This window comes from Chroicocephalus ridibundus, chromosome 9, assembly GCF_963924245.1.
Source record: "Chroicocephalus ridibundus chromosome 9, bChrRid1.1, whole genome shotgun sequence".
In the NCBI taxonomy this organism is placed as follows: Eukaryota; Metazoa; Chordata; class Aves; order Charadriiformes; family Laridae; genus Chroicocephalus; species Chroicocephalus ridibundus.
Window position 1 is genome coordinate 3,530,715 of NC_086292.1, and position 26,007 is coordinate 3,556,721.

The 26,007-nt window shown below is 50.1% G+C and overlaps 1 protein-coding gene across 1 annotated transcript; it reads right to left on the reverse strand.

Moving 5' to 3' along the window:
• Nucleotides 1-13,825: 13,825 nt before the first annotated feature.
• Nucleotides 13,826-19,504, reverse strand: TBX22 (T-box transcription factor 22). The gene is made up of 8 exons (XM_063346743.1): nt 19,369-19,504; nt 19,131-19,254; nt 18,637-18,738; nt 18,219-18,393; nt 17,831-17,995; nt 17,635-17,699; nt 17,467-17,552; nt 13,826-14,561 (listed from the first exon to the last, which is right to left on the reverse strand). The coding sequence occupies exons 1-8, from the start codon at nt 19,502-19,504 to the stop codon at nt 13,951-13,953; spliced, it is 1,464 nt and encodes a 487-aa protein (XP_063202813.1). The 3' UTR covers nt 13,826-13,950.
• Between the last annotated feature and the right edge of the window lie 6,503 nt (nt 19,505-26,007).

The window sequence follows — 26,007 nt, forward strand, 5'->3', positions numbered from 1 at the left end:
GCACCACTGAAAAGAGCCTGGCCCCATCCTCCTGACACCCACCCTTGAAGTATTTATAAGTGTTGATAAGATCCCCCCTCAGCCGTCTTTTTTGCAGACTGAAGAGACCCAAATCCCTCAGCCTTTCTTCATAAGAGAGACGTTCCAGTCCCCTCAGCATCTTGGTAGCCCTTTGCTGTCCCCTCTCCAGCAGTTCCCTGTCCTTCTTGAACCGGGGAGCCCAGAACTGGACACAGCACTCCAGGTGCGGCCTCCCCAAGGCAGGGCAGAGGGGGAGGATGACCTCCCTCCACCTGCCGGCCACACTCTTGCCTTCCCAAGGTCGGCTCATATCTCAGCGATGAGGGTATGATGCTTATGTGTGTCTTCTTGTAAACCCCAGCAGCTCAATCGATATTCTGTGTACGTCTGCGCGGGTTCAACAGGCACGTGGATCCCAGCTCAATGTCAGGGCTTTCAGTGAAGCTGAAGAGCTCTGGCCGCTGGCACCAGCCTGGCCATCTTCCCAAAGACTTGGATCCAACAAAGCACATACAACTTTACTTATGCGTACAATAATAATACAAAAATACAAATTATCTGCTGTCCTAGGAGCCTAATATATGCAAGGAAGATAAAGCCATTGTCTAGTATCAGTTTTGCTGGTGTATTTTAAAAATGCCAGCTCCAAGCGGAAGCCCCGGTAGAGATGTCCCCAGCCCCGCGGCAGCACAGGCGCTGCTGGCACAGCCCGCGGCGAGGACAGAGTCCCTCACAGGCGACAGGAGGCTTTAACGGGACGCACGTTCCATGTGTCAGTGTTTGCAGGAATCATAAACCTGAAAACGTGTTCGCTCCAACGGGAGAGAGCAGTTCCTGCCGTCCGGAGCGCAGCAGACACAAGTCGTTTATCGCATTTTACTTTGGTAAATGGCACATTTTGTCACAAGGAGCCGTATTATTAAGCTGACTCCTCTGCACTCCTCCTCCTTAACACGGGCATTTCTCCGTTACTTTTCTGGCATATTTTCTTCAGCACATTCATATCCTTTAGTATCTCACTGAAACACATGTTCAAGTGGAGATTAGCCCCTATGAAATGAAAATCGCTTGGGGTGCGGAGGGGGAAGTGGAATATTATTCTTCATCCTGAATTGAAATATTAGAAGCTGACTTCTGAATTATACTCCGGGGTTACCGGGTGTAATTGAGATTGAAATTGGTCCGCTATTTTTGGTACAGCCTGGAAAGCTCCGAGCCTTATTCCCATTTGTGCCGGTGGAAATCCCCACCCATCATCTCAAATTCTGCTCTGCCCGCACCTTCGGGGTGAAGAACGCCTCCCTGGCTCCTTCCTCCGCGAAATAATGAGAAATGACAGCTGGGCAAAATTGTAGCTGGCTGTCGCTCCCTGCCAGAGAGACGAGGGGCGGGCGAGAAGGGGCTTCTCCCCCGAAAGCCGGCTGACAGCCGGGGTCAGGGTGGGGGAAGCGTTGCCTGGACCCTGTCAGATCCCGGGGAGCTGCTGACAGCTCGCGCCGCAGTGCGCTTCCCTCGCCGGCGAGATTTATGCTGCCATGCGGAAGGTGCTAATTAAACTCTGCTTTGCTTAGAGCAGCCTGGAAAGACAAAAAAAAAAACCAACACACCAAAGAAAGAAAAAAAAAACCCAACAAACCACCTCCAAATTACAATGTGCTCCTTTAAATCTAATCTTGTGTTCTGCAGGTGCTATCTGGAGGTGGTTGGGTTTCCAGGGAGGAACAATTAGTGATGCTTCCTAACGCTTTGAAATCTTCCCTGTGAGGGGGGTGAGCCCCTGGCCCAGGTTGCCCAGAGAAGCTGTGGCTGCCCCATCCCTGGAGGGGTTCAAGGCCAGGTTGGACGGGGCTTGGAGCAACCTGGGCTGGTGGGAGGTGTCCCTGCCCAGGGCAGGGGGTGGCGCTGGATGGGCTTTAAGGTCCCTTCCAACCCGAACCATTCTACGATTCTGTGATCAAAGCAAAGTTGATGTGAGCTTGCCTTCCTCATGCCAGTGCTGAATAGCAGCAACCAGTGTTTTGCAGCAGCCGATTAGCAATCAGCTTGGAAAGCTGCTTATTGACTGGGACAGGCAGTATCGGGACACGTCTGGTGTGGGACGGTTCTCCCGCGGCTCCTGGGCCGGCCATGGCAGAGCCGTGCTGTGAGGAGCGCTTGCAAGTGCGATTTAGAGAGCGCCAGAAGGACATGGACACAATGCACGCCCTCCCAGCTCTTCCAGGCACCAGAAATCCCCCCGGGAATATGCTCCACAGTGTATTACAGACCGTAGGGTGCCTACATGCTGCGGTGGAAAGGACAGAGGAGCTTCCCAAAAGAGATTAATCCGTGGATTGATGGTTAGTGGGAGCTGCTGTCTTTGGGCCTGTCCTGCCGTCAGCGGCAAGAATCAAACGAGAAGTTAATGTTAAATGCATAACTCCCGGCAGTCAAACTTTTTAATCTTCTACTAATTTGGTGTGTTAAAAGCCGAAATAGTGTGATGTGTTGGGAAATGGCAACTTTACGGTGAAAAGGGGCAGAGTGTGATGGGCAGGCAGAATCAGGCTCGGTGTGCCGACGGCGCCCATCCGTCACCCTCTTGGTGACCGACCACCTCTGAAAGGAGGGGACTGAGCTCCTGCTCTCGCCTCTGGCTCCGGGAAGAAAAGAAGAGCTGAGATCACTGAAAAAAACCCCTTTACTGCTTCAGTCCGATATGCTTCTGTTAAAGTTGCTGGGCTTTGGGCTGTACCCTGGCCCAGCTGCCAATGCAAAGCACCTGCCGTGCCCTGGGCAGGTCTTGCCTTCACCCTGCCCTCGCAGAAACCACGGCAGGGTTTCCTCCCAACCCGCTGCAGGTGATTCATGCTTCCACGCTGAGTAAATGTGGTTATCGCTGTGGTTTAGCCCAGTTCTGCTCACACTGGGCTTGATTTTGGGCAGTGCTGACCATCTGCAGGCCAGGAGCAGCTGTGGGGGGACACTTGCAAGGTGGGATGTCACCTCGGCCCACGGTGGCTCTCATCTGTCCATGCTTGCAAGGGCGATGGAAAGAAATCACGGAGAGATAGGGAGGAAGCTGGTCGTGCTTCTGCTGCAGTCCTTCAGCATCAAAACGGTTCAAAGCCAAGCCAAAAGGAGACAAAACGGGCTGCGGCGAGGGGAAACGAGGTGGTGTGGGGTTTGAGCAAAGCAAAATACAGAGTGAGATTGAGAAAACAAAATGAATGAAAAAAGAACAAAAAAAAAAAAAAAAAGGCAAATGGCCTGTGATAACCCGCATCTCACTGCTGAATGTTATCGGTGTCTACAGGTTACTGGAAAAACAAAGGGGCCAGATGGCAGCCCCTGGCCGGAGCAGGGCTCTTTGTGACGGGCAGCCCCGGCGCTGCCTGGGAGGGAGCAAAATTCCTCCTTAAATCGCAATTCCAGATTTGGGAGCTCCCCAGGAAGGTGCCCTGGCAGCTCGAAGGCGGCTCCCGGCCTCCCCGCGGAGCGACGAGGCGAGGAAGCTGCTCCTCTGCCTCCCGGCTTTCTCTGGTTTGTGCTTTTGACGGTATCTTTCTGATAGTTTTTTAAACTAAAATTGCTCACGCGGAGGCTGGAAGCCAAAGGGAGGAAAAGGTGGGAGCTGGCCCTGGCTGCCTTCCACAGTCCTTGCTCTCACCTTGATGGTCATCCAAGATTATTTTTCTTGCAAAACGCCTCAAAATTCCTATTGGCAAAGCACATAAATCAGAGAAATATTCATCTCTGGGCTCCTGTGTCACAGAAGGTAAAAATGCTCTATCAAAAATCAATGCTGTAAGCTCAAATCAACAAACTTTAACTTCAAGCCTGTATTTCAAAGTGGGGATTGGGACGCTGGGAGGGAGGGAAGGGGGCACAGAGCTGGAAAAAAAAGGGCATTATATTGACAGATAATAGCTATTACACAAATTAATATGAGTTGGTTGGTAGATTTGGTCATGTCAATGTAGTGCTGACGCCACTGGAAACCAAAGCGACGGGCAGAGCTGCCCTGATCCTAGAGAAGAGGTTGAATTAATTTTTTCCATCATCACAGAGGGAAGCAGCGCTCAGTGCGTCGTGCACGAAACAAAATGCTACCGAGGACACTAAAGTGCTTTTTACATAATAACTTTAAAATATCAGAGCACAGGACCTGCATCCCAGCACAGGGAAAGGGAGAGCAGTGCTTGCCGGAGGGGACGGCAAGGATGGGGATCCACCACCGGAACGTGGTGGTGGTGGCATCCAGCTGGTGGCATCCAGGGAGCAGCACGGGGCAAAAATCACCTCATCTGGGAGCACGCACAAATTAAGTACATGCCATTTCTTGACACTGATGCACTAACACGGTGCTCGGGCTGCGCCACGGGGACGTGGAGGGACACATGAAACAAATTACCGAATTGCAGCGCAGCCTTTCTTCCCCCCGCCGCCCCCCGGCTCCCCACGTCCTGAAGATGGATTTGCAGACACATGTCAGCGAGTGGCCTCCGCGCAGCCCCGGCGTTTCCCGGCCGAGCTGCCCGAGCGGCGTGTGTCTGCGGGGGAGAGGTGTCCCCTTGCAAGGAAAACACGGGGCAGGTGCCCGTGCTGGGAGCGGAGCCCTTAGGAATTAACAACCAGAAAGAATTTGGTGGAGCTCAATTTTTCGATCGGTGCAAACAACTAAAATGTATGTTGGGTTGAGATGACTAAATGCGATGAGGTCTTGGGTTGGGGGTTGTTTTTTTGTTGTTTTGTTTTGTTTTGTTTTGTTTTTGAAAGCGGTGAAAAATACCAAAGGCATGACCGAGGAATTAATATGCAGCTTATAAACACGCTGCGGGGAAAAGCCAAGGGGAAGCAAACAAGACCCAAAATAGATTTATCTCCAAACGTCCCGTGAAGCCAAGGAATCTATTGATGTAAACACAGGAATTGAAACTGGCCACATGAAACAAAGCTCCGCTTTCAGTGGCACCTGGGGATGGCGAGATGGAAGTAATTCCTCTTTAATGAAGATATTGTTATGTGTCTGAGGCTTTCGGCAGAGCGGCAATCTCCGCTGCCTGGGAAAAGAGGGGATTAAGTTACAGACCGGCTCTGCTGGAGGAGAAACCCCCTGTTTTAAGCAAAACCTTAGCTTGCATTATCTGTTTAATGTGTTGCACGCCATTTGCGGCATAAACATTTCCAGTTCGTTTTAATTTCATATCGTAGGAGAATAATAAAGACAGCAGGGTTATTGGTCGCAGCTGCGCGAATGTGGCAAATGTAACTTGAAGAATTATTCTGTCAAAGAGACAGAGCCAGATATTATTGTTTTTTCCCTTACAGTCTTGCCAGCGGTTAAATAGGGGATTTTATTAAAAATATTCACGTAATTAAAATCTATATCTTGAAAGCCTTTACAGGAACTGGAGTTAAACCAAAATAACACGTTTACATTCAGATGTTGTAGGCTTGCAACAATACGACGCTGCCTTCGGTTAATAAAGCAAAAAAAGGAGGTTTTTTAACTTAAGTGTAACTTTTTAAAAGGTAGGTAGCTTTGAAACGTGCAGTGATTGATGTAGCTTAAAAGGACAACCTTTCTAGGAAACGTTAAATTTGGTTATAGAAATTCATTAGTTATGATCTGGGCGACTGGTGTGTCCGGAGAGGGAGAAATGAGTTTTATTCAGCACACGTGTAGTTTTAACAACCAATGCCGGGGTTTTCAGCCGTTGTCCGTCAGCGTGATGGATCGTCCTTCCCTCCTCTCATTTCCCAAACCCCAACGTTGGCAGGAACGGAGAATTTTCCCAAAGTGAAGGAAATACCCCTGGCAAAAAGCCGTTCCCAACAGCCACCCAGAGCCCTTTCTTTTTTTCTGCCTTTTTTTTTTTTCCTTCTTTTTCTCGAAGCTTTGTCCAGTAATAAACAACTGTTTCAATCTGCTGCGCTGATCAAAAGAAATGTTTTAATCAGTCCCAGGCAAAATATCATGCTATTATGTTATCACTGGAGCAAATCATCAAAAATACAAAACAAAAATATCGGTTTAATACGCTCCAGATCAGGAATGTCTTGAAGAAACTTGCCTTCCTCACAGGTGTGTCCTATTTTAAGAAAAAAAAAAAAAAAAGGCAGAATGAAAGCGTGGGGCTGGCACTGGGGCGAGCGCGGCTGTCAGGGTAGAAACGCTGAGATCAAAACTGACCAAGCCCAATTACTGCAAATAAACGGCACAAAATGCTTTCCCCTACCCCAGGGATGTTTTGATTAATTTTTTTTATTTTTTTTTTTTCTCAACCGACAAATCATCTGAAAATCACTCGTCTGTGTTTTCACCTGCTGCAAAGCAAACCCATGGGGAGAGCTGTGGGGACACCGGCCCGGTCCCTGCTACCTCCAAACCACGGCTCTGGCTGGTGAGGGACACATTCCCGAGGAAACCCGGAAGCCTCCAGATTTTGGAGATAATTTTTCCCACCAGGAGCCTGAGCAGGGTCTGGATCCGACACGGGGTGATGGATCCAGGAGCATCCCTGCCCGTGAGCCTGATGCGTGATCGCTTGCAGAGCTACTCACCATCTCCTCCGAAAAATCTCAGCTTGAGCAGAGCTGGATCTCATTTCCATCCTCTGCTCTGTTCTGGGTCCAGGAGACCTGCCCAGTGAAATTCCTCCTTTTTATGGCCCATGACTCCAGATGCACGAATGATGCTCAAAACCAATTTAAAAATAAGTGATCTTTCAGTCATTTGGAAAGCTGGAGTTCGGAGCAGGGTGCTGTGGTTGTCTCACCAGCCAGACCTGACGACTCCTCGGAGCGGCGGTTAATAGGATGTGTTTTCAGATGGACCTTTCATACACGTTGGATTAAAGAAATCCTGACTCTCCATAGGGTATTCCAAGTGGCGAGAGGAGCTGGTCAAGGCAGAGAGGTCCCCACTGGCGTGCGCGGCTCTCAAACACCACCCAAACCCACTTGACCAAAAACCACCTCAGAAAGTGGGGACGGCAGCTTGGGAAGGAGGAACGGCGGCGGGGCTGAAGCACCCGGGCCTGGCCAGATCCAGAGGGGCTCTTCCCTGTCCTCTCCTTGACATCCCTTGTCTCAAGAGCTTCCCATTGCAATTCCACCGCCCAACGTGGCAAGTGGCAGCACTTTCAAAGCACGAAGGCTTTGAAGCGTTGGGTTTCGTTTCGGTTGGAAATGAAGTTTGGGGCTTCGCTTCACTTTGATTTGGTTTAATCTCAAAAATCTCCGGGAAATAGAGCGGTATTTCTTCTACCAGTCTAAATTGTTAAATTCTGGTAGTATTGAGAAGCAAAGCAAAGGGGGCTGATGTTATCCGTTAGAATAGCCCAGATAGAGACATTATCCTGCTTTTATGAAAGCCAAAGGTCGAATTCATATTTATTTGAGCTGCAGCAGAATCTGGCTTATATCCTGGACATTACAACATATTGTTTCAATCTATATTTTTATTAGCAATATTGATAACGTTAGAAGAAATACAATACAGGAAATAGCTTATCAACTTTGATTAATTTTACAGTAAGACTTTTAATGAAGATAGAAGGGGAATTCGGCAAAGGGCTGAAGCTAAAAGTGTTGCTGGTAAATGGAGACGTGTGATACCTGCACGTCCTGAGCGGGGCAGCCGGGTGGTCAGCATGGCCTTTACTCCATGGAAGGAAAATAGTTGGGAGTCTTTAAAGACCTTTAGTGGAGAACTAAACACTTCCATACATAATAATTCGCTGCAAGGCTGTAGAAATGAAGATATTAGTGTAAACCTAAATTAAATCTGTGGGTTGTGCGCAGGCAGTGGTGCTTCTGCTTTTAAAGCCCCGGGGAAATACTCATAGGGAAAGACATGTGAAATACTCTCATTGCAGGGACAAAACCCCCTAATTCCAGCACCCAAACCTCAAATCCTGTGGGGGGGTGGGATCTCACTTGTCTCACTTGAAGGTGCCTTTGGGATGGGGAGCTCTTGCTTTCAAGCGGTCCCGCAGCCGCGGGGCACGCAGGAGCTTGCCGAGCTGCCAGCCCCCCCTCCTCGAGCTCCATCATCCGACATTAATTCTTAGTTTTAACACTGTATTATGAACACTTTAGCAGTTGAAGTGTCGCTCTGTATCCGGATTTATGCTTTTTTTTTTTTTTTTAAAGTTTAAAATGGCAGTCTGCGCGGAGGGCGTCGTCGAGGGTAAACCAGTCCAGCCTCCTGGATTGCTCCGTTTTGTCCTGGTATCGAAGACACCCGTGAAATGCAGTCCCACCCGCAAAATTCACCAAACTGCCTTAAATATATAGGCATCCCGTCAAAAGCAGAATCTCCAAGGCATTTAAAGTAAGATAAGATGGTCAAAGCCAGTGAGTGCTTGGGGTGAGGTGGGCACGGCCAGGGCAGCAGTCGACTGCACGAACAGATGTCCTTCCCACGGCGATGCCGGCTGGTGTTTAATGTTGTGTATTTGAAACCTTCCTGGTGAGCGCAACAGCAGCGAGTATCTTCTCCCAAATCCGATTTTTAAAAAAAAAAAGGTTATTTCTGCTGGTTTCAGGCCACAGATCCACGGTGAAGGGATTCAGCAGCTCACTCCGATGGACCGGCACCTGGAGCAGAAAACAGCAACCATCCCTGGAGCATCATCTGAGCAATAGCAAGAATGACTCTAAGTAACCGTATGAGTCCATTACTCTTTTTCTGTCTGTTGGAGTCCAGGCCCCGTTTTATTTGCAGGCCTGACTGGAAGCAGATGGACCTGTCAGGGCTGGCTCAGGCAGGTGAGCCCAACGGGGCGGACGAGCTGCTAAGTGCTCCCAGCTGCCGGGCAGGGCCTGGAGGAAATTGCTGGAGCTGGGACCCAGCTCCGAGAGGAGATCTGGAGCCAGTGCCAAGAAGGAAAGAGTGAATTTCTCCAAAAAGCCGTTCTCTAAAAACCTGAAAGGGCGAGGCTTTTAAAATAAGAGAAAATACCTGAAAACCTCTTTGGTGCATCTAATATATCTTCAGACTTCAGAGAGCCAGAAACCACCCTGAGCCCCTGCCCCCATCTCTGGTTTTGTTCAGGATCTGCCTCCTTAGACAGAAAATATTACTTTTCCTGGGGGTTCTCCCTTATCGCTGGTGTTTTCCTCTCCAGAAAGGTCTTGAATTTTACTCTCTGGTTTGTGTCGTTTGATTTATAAGCTCAGAGGGTCCTTTACAAAACCTGGACTACTTCTCGTACTTAATTGCTACAATAAACTTAAAACTTGGTGCTTCAGGGTAAGCAATCTGGGAGGAAATTGTTTGATGTACGGAAGCAGACGGTAGGTCCTTCTTGTGAATGTCACCGAAGGGACACAGAGGAGAAGCGGGTTTATAAATAACTATAACACTCAGAAACCACACGAGCTCGGGGAGAGCGGAGCCCTGTTAAGCATGAACAGCTTGCAGTGCAAATCCCAACATCTGCAGAAGTCCTTGGAGCCAGTTGAATTCCCCATTGCGGCCTGGGTTGCTGCTCCCAGGCTGTCTGACACCGGCTCTAACCCCGCGGGGGCCGGGAGCCTGCGCCGCGCTTGGACACAGCCGAGCGCAGGAAGGGATGCCCGGAGCTCGCATCCCAAAATGCAAACCAACGGGGTGGGAGAAAGGTGATTAACAAGTCCCAAGCTTTTATCCACTTTGCAGGGAATGTGTTTTTTCTTTTCCTTCTCAAAATTACTTGATCAAATATAACTCTTTGTGCTTTAAAAGCTGTTTTTCCCAGCACCGCGTGGCACAGGGGTTGCTGAGCCGGTGTGGATGGTGCTGTGCAGTGGCCGGGCGATGCCGTGGCTGCCTGCCCCGGCTCCAGTGCCTCCGGCTGGGAGGAAAGGCAGGGAAGAAAACGATGAATTGCATCCAGTGTGGGAACACCGAGGAATGAGGTATCACCTGTGTCACTACAAAGTGCGGCTCCAGCCATCGGGTGCTCGTAGCACAACCCCGGGAGGGGTCGGGGAACGCATCCCCTGTGCCTGGAACCCAAAATACATCCAGGGGCCGGGGAGCAGCCGCGGAGCCAGCGAATTTAAAATTACTTGTTCGGACGCTGTAACTCTTATTTAGCTTCCTGATCCACGTTTGAAAAAAGTCGCTGCGTATTTTGTGTATTCTGGGGGACAAACAGACACACAAAACGAAGAAGAACGAACGCGTAAATATTGCGGAGTCATCTGTTTCCAATAGTGTGTGTTTACATATTAATGTGCAATACAAATTTGTAAACATGAGCATTTGAAACTTTTGCAGGAACCGATACCGGCCTTTTCCCTTTCTGCAGCTTTATTGGAACAGCATGTCCCCCCTGGCCCCGGCCACACATGTACGTCGTTTTAATACTGGATGCATTTCAAATGTTCTGGGTGCTTATTTGTTCTGGTTTATCTTGCTATCCAATCCTCATTTGTTTTGCATAATTGTGATACAAATTATCATCTAATTACGGACCAAACCTCAGAAGATCAAATGTAAACCAAGGCACTTCGATCGGAGCAGCTACATCTGATGCTCCCTCTACGGCTTTGCCTTCTCCGATGGATGAATTAAATTTGGGTGAAACTGGATAGTAAGCTGCACTTTGATTAAAAGCATTATCGCTGGAGTTTTTTTTTTTTGTCTCCTCGGTTTTTAAATCACCCCCCCGGTGTCTGAGCACCGAGCCCATCCCCTGTCCCAGTGTCGGTTGCGGCCGCGGCGCCCTTGGTATTATTTGCAGGTTCTATTTGCCGAGTGCTGTAAATGGGATCAGATATTCCCGAGTAACTTCAAACTCTTCTTGGGAAAGGTCAAATGACTAATAGCTACGTTTGTTCGGCAAGTTTAATCTTTAAAACCGACTTTGATTATTTTCTCCCTGTTCCCATTTCAAAATAGCACCATAATACTGGGTTTATGTTTGTATCCACCCACTAAGTCTAACAAACTGCGAACGTTTGCAATTGCCGCAGGTTTTCAAATAACGTCAATGGGAGGAAGTACAACGCGGCATGTAACGTATTTCTATTTACAGGCACGTGGTCCCTCTTGAAATATTGACCTCGATTCCCCCAGTTTCACATTTAATAAATAATGGTTTATTATATTGACTTGCTCTCTCGAGTTCTGCCACTCACCTCCCACCAGCAGCCGTTTTCAAAAGCACCCCCAGAAAGTAGCGTGAGGGTTAACCGCTATTTTGGGCACGGGTTTTTCTCATATAAGCACAGTTTTTTCTCATAACATCCAAGTGATAGCGTGAGCGATTCAGCAGAATTACCATTGTGGGTATGGAAAACGCTCCCATGCCGGGATGGTCAGGGAGCCTTGGCTGGGTCTGAAGTGACAGAGACCTGATTTGTTTTGTAAAGAACCACCAACATCTTTTTTATTTGTTACGCTGATATTTGAAAGGATAAATCAGGAGATAAAGGCAAAGGAAATAGAAAGTAACCTCAGATAACCCTGATCTGACGGTGTCGTGCTGACCTCTCACCCACATGGAGCTAATTAGTATTTATACGCCTCCCTCATGCACGCTGATGAGCACTCCATCCCCCCTGGCGCCCGGTGCCAGCACCCAAGGGACACGGTTGCACGTCCCTTGCGGGGACCGGGCTCTGGGTGTGTTTTCCGTGAGTCTGTGCGGTGAAAACTGGGCTCCAGGTTTTCAAAACCCGACCCAATTCCACTAGAATCAGCCGAGCAGTCGCTGTTGGAGCGTATCGCCCCAGCGCTGGGTTTGTAGTTTCATGCCGAAAGGCACGGAATAAACCAGCAGCTCCGGGAAACCTCGTGCCCGGTTGCGAACACGCGCCAAGTAGGGATGAGATGGGTCCGGCCAAAGAGAGGATGCGCCCAGCTGTAGTAGATGGAATTCATCTGATCCAAACTTAAATGTCTGTAAAACTGTCCGTACTGAAAATATCTACCCCAGTCATTGTCTGTCATGTTTTTATCTAGACAGACACTGATCTGCTGGGTCACCAGCTCGTGGCCAGCAGCTCTGGAATATCTTATGCAACTGCAAATATTTGGAAAATTGGAAGTTACCCATTGCATCCGCCCACAAATCCGTGACTGATCTGAAGAGCCTTCCAGCTCCCCAAAAGTATAACCACATGTGGGGGCCGGTACTCGGTCACTCAGCCTCCAGGGAGCCGGGATCTGCAGCGCTTCGCGGAGCCCAGCCCCCTCGCCCGCAGGAGCTCGGCCACCACCGATGACGAGGGATGGCTTGGAAATAAGGACTCCCGACTGAAAAAAATGTTCCTTGGTTGTTTTTTTTTTAATAAAAATAGTGAGGCAAACTGCTAAGAAACAGGACAAGAAAGCAGATTTGTTCATGTTTACAGCTGTACAGACCATTTAGCAAGGCAAACACGGCCCACCGCTTCACGTCGGTATCGCTGGGGGCTCTGTGAACACTCAAAACAGGTAAATCAGGGAAACCAACATTGATTGATTTTTAGCAGTCTCGTGAAAGTCAAAGTGTGACTTCTTGTTATTTTAACAGCTTTTGACATTGCTCGTTCTGTTCTTAATTTGTTGTCTGTTATGGACGAAAATAAAACTGAGGCTCTGATACCAGTTTTGATTTTTAAACCTGCACTTAATCCCTATATAATGCGGTGTTACGTTTGTAAATACAGAGTTTTTCTATCTTAATCCCAAAACGTGGCCGGGTCCAGTCAAGCACTATTTTCAAATCTCTGTCATATATCAAGTAATAAAATTGGCTTCAGGTGGGGACCGAGCATCAATCAAATAAAGAATAAAATCTGTGCCCCAATTTATTGCGAGTTACGTTGTACCCTTGGGAGCTAGAGATTATTTACAGGAATAACAAGAAGGTCCACAGGTTATAATAAAACAAACAGAACTTTTGGAAGAGATTGAAAATTTCGTGTTTCAGGGCCCATGGAGTTGTAATTCTCCGGAAAGGATCTGTGTTCTCCACGGAACCGAGCCAGCAGCATCCCTACCCCTTTCCCTTGGGCACAGGCTGGTGGATGCGATCCCAGGTGGATCTTCGGTGTCCCCCAGGTCTGGAAGTGCTGGATAGGAGGAGTGTCCTGCAGGGCTCCTGGAGGTGTTTCATCCCCCACAGCTCTCTGAGATGTATTCCCCGCGCTCCCCAGCATGGATCCAGCTCGCCATGGGGCAGATGTGTGACCACCCGTCCTCTGTTCCTTCCCACCACATTGTCAACGCCGGTGCTGCTCTGCACTACCACTGCCTGGAGACCTCTGGAGGTAGGAGCATGGAGAGGGGGGCTCTTGGGGCACCCCTGCATCAGACTCCACTGTCTCATCCCCGCAAGGTAGGAACACATCCATCTTTTATCCTGTCTTTCTTTACCTTGGCAGCAGATACTTGAATTTACATCCCAACTCTGATAACCGAGTCAACTGGGTCCTGGAGCAACAGGGCACTTTCATGTCATTAATTCGGACCCGTTAAAGCCAAGGGAACTTGAGAACATGCTCGAGCACTTGGCCAAATACGGCTCCTTTGCTGACTCAAGGTCTCAAATAGTCCCCTTGAAGTCAGTGGAAAAACTCAGGTCGGGTGAGCAGAAGCTCACTAGCTAACTGAAGGCAAGCTAGATAGAAAGTTTCAGGAAAACATATTTGTAGAAATGTATATGTCTATGTTCCCACTTCAGAATGCAACTATGAAAAAGGTGACTGTACAGTTTGGTCTTATTCTACAACCGTGACATAAATATCACCGAAAAGTATCATCCTGCTGTGGATCACCTCAGACGCTCCCAGATCCTCCACCTTCCCAACAACACAACATGTTTGTTTGCCCACAAAAAAAGTTAAATGCTTAGACATACCGCTCCTGTACCATGCAGTTTTTCATAGTCAATAACTAGCAAGCCCTTGGGTATGAAGGAAGGAAAGGCTTGCTTTACGTATCAACGCTTAGAATATACGATTCCACTAAAGGCAATGGTTAATTGTCGGGTGCCAGTTAGAGTGATTACATCTGCCATCTCTCAAAGAAGCCGGAATGCTGTCACTCACTTTGAAATGGCTTGCTGCATTCATCAGTCTAGATGGCACGGAGAAGTTATAACCATACAAGCCATATGGAGGATGTAAAGAACAATTAAGTGCTTCCCGAGCAATGGGACTTGATGGGAAAATGTTTCCAGATGCATGTAATCCATACAGCATTTGACTAGCAGAATTGGGTACTTGTAGACATTGTCCATTTAAGTCTTCAGCTTTAGCACTTTTCAGATTTGTTACGCCGAGGGAAGATAGTTTTGGCATATCCACCATGAAGTGGGGTACAAGGTGTGGGTTGGTGCCCCCCAGTTTTTCGTGGCTTGGAAAGATGAGAGACTGTTGTCTTAAGAAGCTCGTAGGACAAATCTTGTAGTAGAGAGGCACGTTGAGGTTGTGTAGGTAGGTCTCGGGGCACGACACGCCAAGGTTGCTCGCTGACAAGTGAAAGGTAGGAGGTGAGCAAGATGGAGAGAGCAGGGGGTTGAGAGGAGAGGGCGTCCCACCGCTGGAGGTCACTGGCGAAGAACTGGAGCTCCCACCTGAAAATGAAAACAGAATCATCCAAGCTGGGCTAGCTGCGGCTCACAGCCGAGGAACCCTTGGAGGACTCCTGCTCCCACTCCGCATCTCCCTGCTGCCGGTGTCCAGCCAAGCACAAACCCGCTCCAAAAATAGGCTCCTGGAAAATGGGAAGATCTGCCCATCAAGTATTTGTTGTTGTTACTTGGCACTTGTCTAAGAATAATATTCACGCATGTCTAATCCCATCCATTTCACCAGGACAGCTATGAGCTCCTGCTCCACACATGCAGGTACCTGCTGGGTCTGGGCCTCGCTACACGACCCATAACCTTCTCCTGTAATACACACACCATTGCTATTTCAGTTTCCCTATTTTTCGTGCAAATTACAGGCAGCTTTTCCCCCCTGTATATAAGAACAAAAAAATGTATTCAGCCCAATGGAGAATTATTTTGTACCTTCCTGCTCACAGGAATTGACTAATTTTACTTGGCTTCCCATGCAATTAGAAACATACCCTTGAATACTAGAGGTGTCTCCAGAAACTCAAAATGCACATGTTCATTTTAACGTTCTCCTTTCCAAAGTGAATCAATGAGCACTTTCATAATTTGGTAGAAAAGTGCTGCCAGCTCGCTTCACCCGCGTGAGCGCTGCCGAGGCCGCCGGCGCACAACGTCACCGCGCAGCACCGGCCCCACGCTCCCCCGGAGCAACACCCAGAGCAAAAACTGAGGCGGCAGCGGCTGTTGTGGGGTGGGGAGGGTGCTCTGGAGTGACCGGCCCTGTGCTAAACAGATGCTGGTTTCACCTAATGCCATTTAAGAGCTGTATCTCTGCTGCGCATTCATCACCACATTCTTCCAGAGCTTCCCCCCCGCCCCCCGCCCTTTTCATTTCTTACCGAAGTCACTGGAAAAGGAAGGAAGGGAACGTGGATCCATTTTTTGCTCTGTATTTTTATCTATTTACATTTTATTCCAATTAATATACTGTCTTGATGTGATCTGAATAGACTTCACATCCAACCAGCAGCACATCATCCACTGTATAACCAAGCCATCCCTCCTAGTATATCAAACCTTAAAAAAAAAACCCACAAAGATTTCGGACATGGTGCAAATTAATTTTGCAAATTCCCAGCAAGCGGAGTATCCTACAGGTTGGATAACGTGCAGGCGGCACCTATTTGCAATAATCCGGGAATGTTTTTGGGCTTGAAGGTCTCACCCTTCCCCGCCGATGTCAGCGGCTGTTTCAGGACTGACATCAGCAGGAGCGGATGATGCAGGGCAGGGATCTGGTCCTTCTCCCGACGTACACATCCTGACATCCTCCCAGGAGTCAGGGACATTTTGGTCATGTAAAATGATGTGATTGAGGCAATTTTTGGGAGCACAAGGCAGCAAATGGATCCCTGTGCAGCTGGCTGCGCCGCAGAGCAAACGAGCGTTAGTATTTGCTTCGAGGGATCCTAAGCAATAATATCACACGGCTTCCAGTACAAGTTTGGGAACTGGGATCACCACGGGGAGGACAGGGCAGCTCAAAGAGCAGATTCTTCCTTCCATTTCTATTAGGCTTAAAAATCCCAAGCTTATTGCCGGTTCTTTCTTCCGCGTGCTGTTCATGCTTTCTTTTGATTTACCTTCTGGTTTGGGGGCTTCGGGATTTCTATTTTTCAGCTTTTCTTCAGAAATACAGTTTTACTATTAGCGGAATTGGAGATTTTGTTATATTTTCATCAGTTCAGGGAATTGACCCTGAAGAAAAATACCAATTACATTAAGAATAGCAAAAAAAAAATTAAAAAAAATCCCAGGAAGACCTAATATTTTAGCATCTCTACAATAATCATTGCAGTTGCTGTTCTCTCATCACAACGCATCCTTTCGCTCCTTGGCACCGCATCGCAGCCCACAAAATGGGTTCAAAAGGGGCTTTTTGCATAAGGTCTTTTCTAAATAAAATGAACAAAATAAATTTAAAAATCTAGTTGTCTTTACAACCCGGTAAACCTCTTAATTTCTCCCGAGTCTGATTTTTTATGCCTCCGCATTCTACACCTGTACAGCTTGGATTTTTGCTATGATTTTTCCAGTATTTCCCTGAAGAGATGGGAATGATTTCGCGTGCCCCAGCGTAAATATCTTTGAAGAGTTATGAAAATAAATGAGAGTTAAACTGGGGACTCTAAACACAAACTGGAGCCCTCCAGCATGCAAATGCTCGGTTAGTTTTTTCCTTCAGTGAATAATCCGTTTTCAAACACTGTTTCCAAAAGCCGTTTTTCTGGAAAAGGGCTGTAAGTGACAGATACGTGCTTGTCAGGTACGGGGAGATTGTTTTCCCTGAAAAACTTTTCCCTCTTCCCTGCATTTCTGTGGAGTTACCGGGCTGTGGGACTGCTACATCCTAAATAGCAGATAATTTTATTTTCAGTTGAATAACGCGTTTGTTTGCGGCGAAGCGGCCGGCTGCAGAAGACACCGGTGGTCATTATTACCACGTTTTTAGACAAAATTCTCAAACGGGTTGGAAACAATTAGTGTGACAGGATCAAAGCCGTAACAACCCGACTCTAAATTAGCCTCCTGCATTCTCAGATATTTTTTTTCTGCGCATCTAGATCTGATTTCCGACAGGTGATGAAGGCGAACCGCGCCGTTACCCTTCTCCTCCCGGGGCGAGTGCTCTGCTCCTCAAATCGGTTTTAACAGGAGTTTTTGCCGAAAACACGTGGGATTGGCATCCCAAACCGTTCCGTTGGCCGCCGGTTCGTTTTCTGGACCCACCTCACTGTTTTAACGGCTTAAGACCCCCCGACGCGCCCCCGCGGGGACCTCCGGGCGTGCGGCCGCGGCGCAGCCCCGAGGCCGCGGGGAGAGGCGGGGTAGGACAAAGGCAGCAAACGGGACTTACCCTGGCTGTCTGCGCCGAAAGCCTTGAAGTCCAGGGCGAGGGGGGGTCGCCACGGGTAGGTCTCCAGGAGCCCGTCCAGGACCCCCCTGCGGGGCGAGACCGGGCTGAGCGCGGCGGCGGGGCCGGCGGGCGCGACGGGGCGGGCGGCGGGGCGGCCCCGGCCCTTACCTGTTCCTCCCGGGATCCCGAAAACCTTTGGCGAAGGGATTCCTGTCGATCTTCAGCTTCGTGATCTGGGATTTGGGAGAGAACGGGGCCGTTGGGATGCTGGGGGGGGGGGGCCGGGACCGACAGCCGCGGCCGTCGGGGCTCTCCATCCCCACGGCCCCCGGGACCGTCGGGGCTCTCCCCGCCCCCCCGGTACCTGCTGGTTTTGGTAGGCCGTCACGGTGGTGAACTCGGTCTCCTGGAAGGAGAAGGTCTGCACCCCTTCGGCCGGCAGCGACTGGATCTGTGCTAGGTCGAAGCGAGAGTCCTGGGCGATAACGTGGACGCGGGGCTTGTACTTGTGCATGGACTGCAGGATGATCTGCGCGGGGGGAGAGGCAGGCTGAGCCCCCCCGGGAGGGAGAAGGGCAGGAGGAAAACCCGATGCAAGACACGGGTGGGTCCCAGCCCTCAGCCCCCGGGCTCAGGGACCGGCCCGCCGCGTTTTCCGCGCTGCCCCCCGGGGTGATGCTCTGCCCGCGCCCCCCCCTCCCCCCCCCCCCCGCCTCCCCCGGCCACTCCCGGCGGGGCTGCCCCACACCTACGTGCCCCTTGTCGTCCATCTCGTTGTTGGTGAGCTTCACCCGGTCGAAGCTGATGATTTGCCTCATCCAGGTCTCCCCCGAGCAGGGGGAGTCGGGGTGGATGTAGAGCCGCGGGGTGATGCAGGAGTGGTCCGTGTTCCCCGCCACCATCCACTGCGAGCTGTGATAGACGTACCTGGCCCGGGCCGGGCCGGGGTCAGGCGGCGGGGACCCTTTCCCCGAGCTGCCCACCCCCTCCCACGCACACCTATAGAATCTATACGTGCATGCGAGCCCCCGGTCCCCCCCCGCCGCCTGCCTGCGCAACCCCTGTTTCACATCACTAAATGCCGACGGGGCTGATTGCAAACACTCAGCCTGGCAAGAGGGATGCGCGGGGGTGTGGGTGGCTGCCCCGCCGGTGTCCCCCCACCCGTACCTGTATCTTTTGGAGTCCACCGGGACGACGTCGATGGCGATGTAGTACTGCTTCAGCGGCTCCAGCCCCTTCACTTTCACCCTGACCGACGGGAACATCCTCCTGCGGGCAGAGGGAAAGGTCCTGAGCAAGAGCTGCCGGTTAAACGGCGAAAACGGGTTGAAAAAACGAAAACGAGCGTCGGGAGAAAAAAAAAATAAAAATTCAAACTCAACAAAAATAGCGAAAAAATCCGCAAACAAAGAAAAATACCCCAACCAAAAAAAAGAAAGAAAGAAAGAAAGAAAGAAAGAAAGAAAGAAAGAAAGAAAGAAAGAAAGAAAGAAAGAAAGAAAGAAAGAAAGAAAGAAAGATAAAAAAAGCCAGACGAAAAATAGAGAAAAAAAAAACCAACACAACGAAAAAGAGACAAAGAAAAGAAAACAGCCGTGGGGGCAGAGGAGGAACAGGAGCGGGGCGGTGGGGGGGCAGCGGAGGGGCTGCGCAGCCGGTACCTGCCGGCCTTGGTGATGATCATCTCGGTGCCGATCTCATGGAACCTCCTCCAGAGCTCGGAGCCCTGCAGCTCCACCTGCACCCCCGCCTCCCGGCTCTCCGCACCGGCCTTGGGCCGCTTTTCTGCGGGGAAGAGAAGCGGGAGGGGCGGCTCGGGAGGCTGCCGAGGGCGAGGTGGCGCGGGGGGCAGGCGGCCCTCGCCCCGCCGCCGCCCCGGGGGTCCCCTCCGTTACCGACCCTCCTCCGGGGCTCTGCGGCTCTGCCTGCCGCCGGCCGCGCTCTCCTCGTCGCGGCCATCCGGCACCTTCCTCTTGGCCGAGCGTCCCACCAAGGCTTCCACCGAGAAGGCGTGTGCCCGGGAGCTGAGCGCCATCCCCCCCGGGCCGGGGGTCCCCCCGGGCGGCAGCGGGGCTCAGGCGGGCGGCGGCGGCTCCATCCCCGCCGGTACCCAGCCAGCCTCGCCCGGCCGCCGCACGGCTCCCGTCGGGGGGCAGCGGCCACGGCGAGATCCTCTTGCATCCAACTGAGTCAATAGACGGCTGCAGCCTCCACTGTTTGTTTTGGAAACTGGTGGGAGCATAAGAAACATTGAGTGACATTTCATAGGAGTAACGGGGGGAGGAGGGTGGGGGGGGTTAGGGGGAGGGAGGGGAGAGCGGGCGGTGGAGGGGAAGAGCGGGGGAAGAGGAGCCGGCCCCGTCTAGGATCAATAAAAGAGTTACTGTTCTCCATTAAATTGTAAAACTCAAAGAAATTTGACATAATTGCACACTAGGGGCCACTTTTCCAACAAAAGTGCAAATAACGTTTAACCAGAACCAGCACAAAAAAAAAGAAAAAAAATAGGAAAAAGAAAGAAAGGGAAAAAAAAAGGGAATAAAGGAGAGGGAGAGCCGTGGCTCTGCGTGTTGAGCTCCAGGCCCGGGTGCGGCGGGGCTTTGCCCGAGCCGGGCTGCCTCGACGGGCCGGTCCCACACGGTCCCCCCGGTGTCCCCGGCAGGACAGACGGCGGTGTCACCCCCGGGCTGTGTGACAGCGCCGGACGGACACCCCGGCTTGTGCCCCGGTATTGTTTGCTTGGTTGGTTTTAGGGTGGTTTTTTTTGTGTTTCTTTTTTAAAGGCAGCCCCCCCCCCCCGCCCCCTCCACGCTCTGGCATCACCCCCGGGATGTTTCCACGGCTCCTCTTCAAAGCGCGGCCCCGCTGCGGCAGCTGCGCTGAATTAGGGGCAGAAATCCCAGTTTTCAACTCGGGCCGTTCCTGGGAGCCCCTTCGCGGCCGGGCCGGGCCGGGGCCGGAGCCGGGGGAGGCGGCTCCGGGCCGGGGGGGCTCCGGGCGGGACCCGCAGGTGCGCAGGGAACGGGGCTGTGCTGGATTTACGCGGCCATTTATTTTCGGGTCCCACCGGGGACCTCCGCGCCCTGCGCTGATTTATTTTCCATCCGGGAGCCCTCCCCAGAGCCGACAGCAAAGGGGATTCCGGGGGTCGGTCTTTTTTTTAAGGGGGGGGGGGGAGCAAGCGGTGGTTTTCATGCAGCCAAGGGTGGGTGTCCGCCTCCCTCACCCGTCCGCTGCGCACCCCTCGCCCCGCTGCCTCTCCCTACACCGGGGAGGTCAGCGGGATAGATGAGCCCTAACGGAAAAAAAATGCGGAAAGGGATAAAATTCACAGGCCAGCTGAGAAAGCACGTCGGGGAGGGGAAGGGGGGCTGCGGGAGCTGCCGCAGGGAGCTACGGCTTCGGGGTGGGCAGCGGATGGGGTGCAGCACTCTGTGTCCCACTTGCAAGCGCTCTTGGAGCCTCGGGGGAGCACTGGTTTATTTAAAATATTTCACTTTTCAGGATTTCTTGCCGTATTTGTTAGAGTCTGCGCCCTGGTGCACACATTTCTTCCAAGCCTTGGGCTGGCCACAGAGTGAAAGCCGCGTTGTCTTTGTGGAGACAACTAAAACCAAACATCAGACAGCTGCTATCTGGCAGAACTCTTGACAAATGCGTGTTTTAAATGTCCCGGACTCACACCATTGTCCTCAAATCTCCGTTCCAAGGGTGCTCCTTACTCAGTTTATGGTGGGCTTTGCACGACAGTACTCGTTTATACATTTATACACATTTATATGTACTTAAAACCATTTATGCTTTTTTTTTACACACATTTACACACCAAACTCTTGGCATATCTCACTGGGACAGGAGTTTGTCTAAGGAAAAGGCCTTGGGGACAGTGAACGGATGCAGACGCAGGTGCTCAGTGCTGGAGCTCGACATCCAGCCTGGGGCACCTGGTTGAGAGCTGCCCGCTTTTCTGGCTGCCGAATTTTCTCTGTACACATGGTCCCAGTACCAGCTCCCGTTTGGACCGTGCCCGCTGCCTGATATGAGAGTGGAAAGTTAACATCCCTGCCTGCAAATGGGGCTCTGAAAGATCCAGCTGAGCTGCTGGTGGAAATCTAACAATGCTGTTTGTAACGGCAGTGGGGACAGATGCACATGAGCTGTAAAATAAGTATATGGAAGGATGTTTCTTGCATTTGCTTCCCCAGGCTTTTGCAGAGCTGTGTGTACCTGGGGTCGCACAGGAGAGGAACTTGCCCCGGTCCTGGAAGGAGCGCAGGCATCTCCTAGTGTGCCCTTCAGAGGGGCTGATGCCGATTAACTTTTGATTTAGCTTTTATTGAGGGTAATGATACTTAATCCTCCCTCACAAGGTGTCTCAAAATCCAGAGACTGGCTACATCGTATTGCAATCTGGACTATATGCTGTTTTAGTCCCCGTGTCACCTCACCCTTCCACTGATGTCCATCAGCGGTGGCCCTGCGGAGCCCCAAACCCTGCTGACACGGTTTTCCTTCGTACATGGCACGTTCAGATGTACCTGCCCGGCACCTCTGGGGGACAAGTGTCTGACCTGCTTTTGGGGGGGCTCTTCTGGGACGTTATCCCACAGCCAAACCCATCCCTTGGGGCAAGAAACGGAGAGAACAGGGCTGGGGACGAGACTTCGGGAGGTTACCTCGCTCTGCCCTCACCCCAGACAGGGTCAGCTCCGCCTATGCAGATCTTCATTTCCTCTTACAAAGAGAAATGAACCAAATTTCATAAACATGTTCGTAATTAGAACAGCATAAGCTCGTGATTTAAAAGCAAGGTGAACTGTGGGTCCCTGCCGGAGCCCGGACGGGACCGACACCGCGCTCCCCAGCGCTGATAGAAGCCAGCTGAGGGCATTAAGTGTGAACCTTTATCTCTGCTGACATGACATATTATTAAAAAGTATTTCGAGTAATCTTTTATTTCCTTAGCATTGCAACACGTTTCAAGAACTTGGCCGGGGATCAACCAACCCTTTTTAATTTCCTACAATGAAAAATAAAACAAAAAATAAAGCCCAATTGAGATGATATAATCGGGAACATTTTGAGGGTTTAGGTCAAACTAATATGTCAGAGAAAGGTTTTCAGGGGACTTGGAGAGTTTTAATCTGTCAAAGACTGACTCAGACCCTTCTTGAGCTTTGTAATCTTATTGTCTTTACCAAATTATGTGATGGTATGTCACATATTACCGTCATCAGAAAATTGAGCAAATAATCATTTGGCATACAGTGCAGAAGAACTAACTTAATTTTAAAGCAAGTGTTATACAATATGCCAGCAATGTTTGCTTAACTTGAAAACGATCTTTTAATACTGTCCATTAATCTGTTAAAGCACACAGGTAAATTCCAAACACGGACTTTCCTGACCACTTTAGGGCCAGACTTCAGGAGATCTAGTTGCGTTCAAGCTGAGGCCCGTTTTGCCAAGATTTACTTTGTATTTATTAAAACAAGACAAAAAAAACCAAACCCAAAGCAAACCAAACCTGACTTATGGCTTAGGGGGTAATACTTTAATATCACCTGCACTCAATTATGCACCTAATACTTTTATCATTTCTATCTCCACCCGATATGTCATAGATTTATATAAAGCTGCAATAATAAATTTGGTGCTAGGATATTTTCCGTTCCAGCAGAAAAACTCGAAGGACTGATTGTTCTCTGCTTCACAAATGGTTAGCAAGAAAATACCTCTTTTTTTTTTCTTTTTTTTTTTTTTTTTTAATAAGCATTTGGGAAAAAAAAACGCTTTCCGAACCTGCGGTTTCTAACCAGAGAGATGCAGCGTTGTAGCATTAAACAAGCCCCGGCTCCCACAACCCAGCGGCAGCGATGGCTTCACCAGGGTTTAACGAGAGGACGCGTACTCGAGGCTACGAATGGGTGTGGGCGCCTCTCTTTTCCCCGCTGGGTGGATGTAACGTGGACCACGCTCTAAGCGATTATTTTGCGGGGGTGTAACTCCTCTTCTCCTGCCGAGACGCGGCCGGAGCCACCCAAGCGGCTCAGCACAGGCCAGTCCCTTGTGCTCCCCCCTCCCCGCCCTTGGTGGCACCAGCCACCTCTGCCCTCGCATCTTCCCTTTCAGAATCATTCCTCTCCTGTAAAAATGTATTTCAGGCTTGATTTAACTGCATTTCCACGCGATACTAATTTTTTATTCCAGGACTCACAGTCCAGCTTGCATTTTTTTCAGTTGCCCAACCTTACCGTTACCGGTAAATAAATAATCTATTTTTTTCAGATCCCAGCCTATTCGCTTGTTATGTTGCAAACATAAGTGAACGTGCTGCCTCAAATCTAACAGGGATAGACCTGACGCTGGAGAAATGCAAGCTAATATCTAATATTCCGATGTGCAAATAATATCCTTTTCTTGGAAGAAAAAAACCAAGTTGTGGACGGTCCAGCGTGCCACAAACAGCTGTCGCTATTAACAGAGGAAAGAGATGGAAGCTTTGTTATGGGAGTACGTTAAAGTTGTAATAAAAGAGTTTCTAAATGCTCTGGCTAATAACGCAGGCTGCCACTGGAGTGGACGCGACAGTCAGCTGAAAACCCTTCTGCGGGCTGAAATAACGCCGGTTTGGGTGCCACGGGAACTGGAATTTGCAATATTCAGCTCTAATTTTTGTAAATGCAACTACTGCTCCGTATGAATTATTAACTAATTACTTATTAGCAGATTAACAAATATTTCTTTTTCTAAAATACAACCTTTTAAACAGAAACTCCCAAAGACTAAGTAAATCTTGGCAGGAAACACCCGTAGTAGCTTATAACCGTGCTGAGGAGATTGTTTTCCCTTACATTCTCAAATGTCCAGTCCCACAGCAAAGCTTTGATTTCATTCTCCATCCTATTTTCCCCCCGATGAACTTTGAAAAACCTCTGCTCTTCTACCCGAGCGCGGTGCCATCGCGTGCGCCCTCCGTCCCCCGTTGGGCTGCGGCACCTCCGTGCTGCCGCTGCAATGGCCGAAGCAGGAGGTCATGGCATGGCTCAGCCCCTCCTTGCTCCCAGGGATGCCCCAAATTAATTCCATGGCAAAACCAGCAGCTTTGGGGAAGAAACGGCCAGTTTACAGCGATGGACAGCTGATGTTGAAGTCTCTCCGTCGGTTGACCTCCTAAGGAGGTTCTTCACCGCCACGTGTGCTGCATTAGCTAAAGATATATTAAAATAAATCTCTGTTATGTTATTTTATACATAAGCCCCCTAAAAAGGCTGCGCCGGGAATAGGATTAAACTTTAAGGAAATGATTTAGTGAAGTAAAAACAATCTATACAGCATTTGGGGAGAGTTAAATCAAACTAGGGGACTGGGATCACAGCATGAGGAGGGGAGGGTTGGTGGTGTTCCCACCACAGCCAGGGAAGTCGAGGAAGGGTCAGTAACTTGCTGGTGGGGTAAGGATGAGACAACTGTGTATATCTCCGGTACCAAGACGTGACACGCCACCACAAGAACTTTTATCCGTCATCTCTGGCTGCAGTTACACGCCCTGGTGAGAGCTTTCCTGGGACCGCCAACATGGCTGGGGCTGCGTAATGGGGGCTTCTGCCAGGTATCTCACTGCAACCTCCATATATTTTCTGGAAAAGCAAGATTTCTTATCTCTGAGCTGCAAGGAACATGTTTAAAGTTACCTTTCCTAGCCCAGCTCCTGGCCTTTGGCTGGTGGTTTTGTGTGAAGAGTGAGAGCGAGGAGGAGATGCTTCATCCCTTCTCCAAGCACCTCCACCTCTCCGGGTCCCCGCCAGCCTGGCCATCCCATTGAACAGCTTTCCCACCACCTTTCCTTCACCATGGCTTCTCCGGAGGTGAGAAATAAGACCAAGACATGGCCCCTTCCTCCCTCTAAGTAAAGGGAAAAATTCCTGCTGTGTTGAACTTTTCTCATAATACTTAAAGAAAATACTTAAAGAATGTGTAATAATAAGGGATTTAGAGAAAGCAAAACTAACCACATGGATGAAGCAGAAAACCTTTAGAATGGCACCAAAACGTGCCCCGTCCGACTTCACCACAGGGAAGAGCTCCAGGGGAAGAGAGGGTGACCCTGCGTGAGCCCTGTGAGCCGTGGGACCCCTGTCCCCAGGGCCACCCCTGGTCTTCTCACCCGTGGAGTACCGGGAGGCAAAAGCCAGAGTGCTCGGTTTAGCTGCCAGGGAAACCACACAGGAGAAGTGAAATTAAAAATAGTTATGGGGAAGCTGATATTGAGTTATTCTATATTCCCGGGCAGGAGCGAAGCCGGGCAGAGCTGGGGTTGTGTTTCCTGCACTCCCCCCTCAGCACCGGGGCCAGGCCATGGGGCACCTCGGGGTCTTGAGAACCCCAACTGGAGCCTTACGAGCAGCGAGCCCTTTCACAGGAAGGAATCTGAGGGCAAAAAGCCTTTTTAAAGAGGAAGGTGATGTTATTTTTACAAAATACAGCCTATATTCTGGTTTGCTTCCCTTTAAATAGTAACTGGATACCTTGAGATGT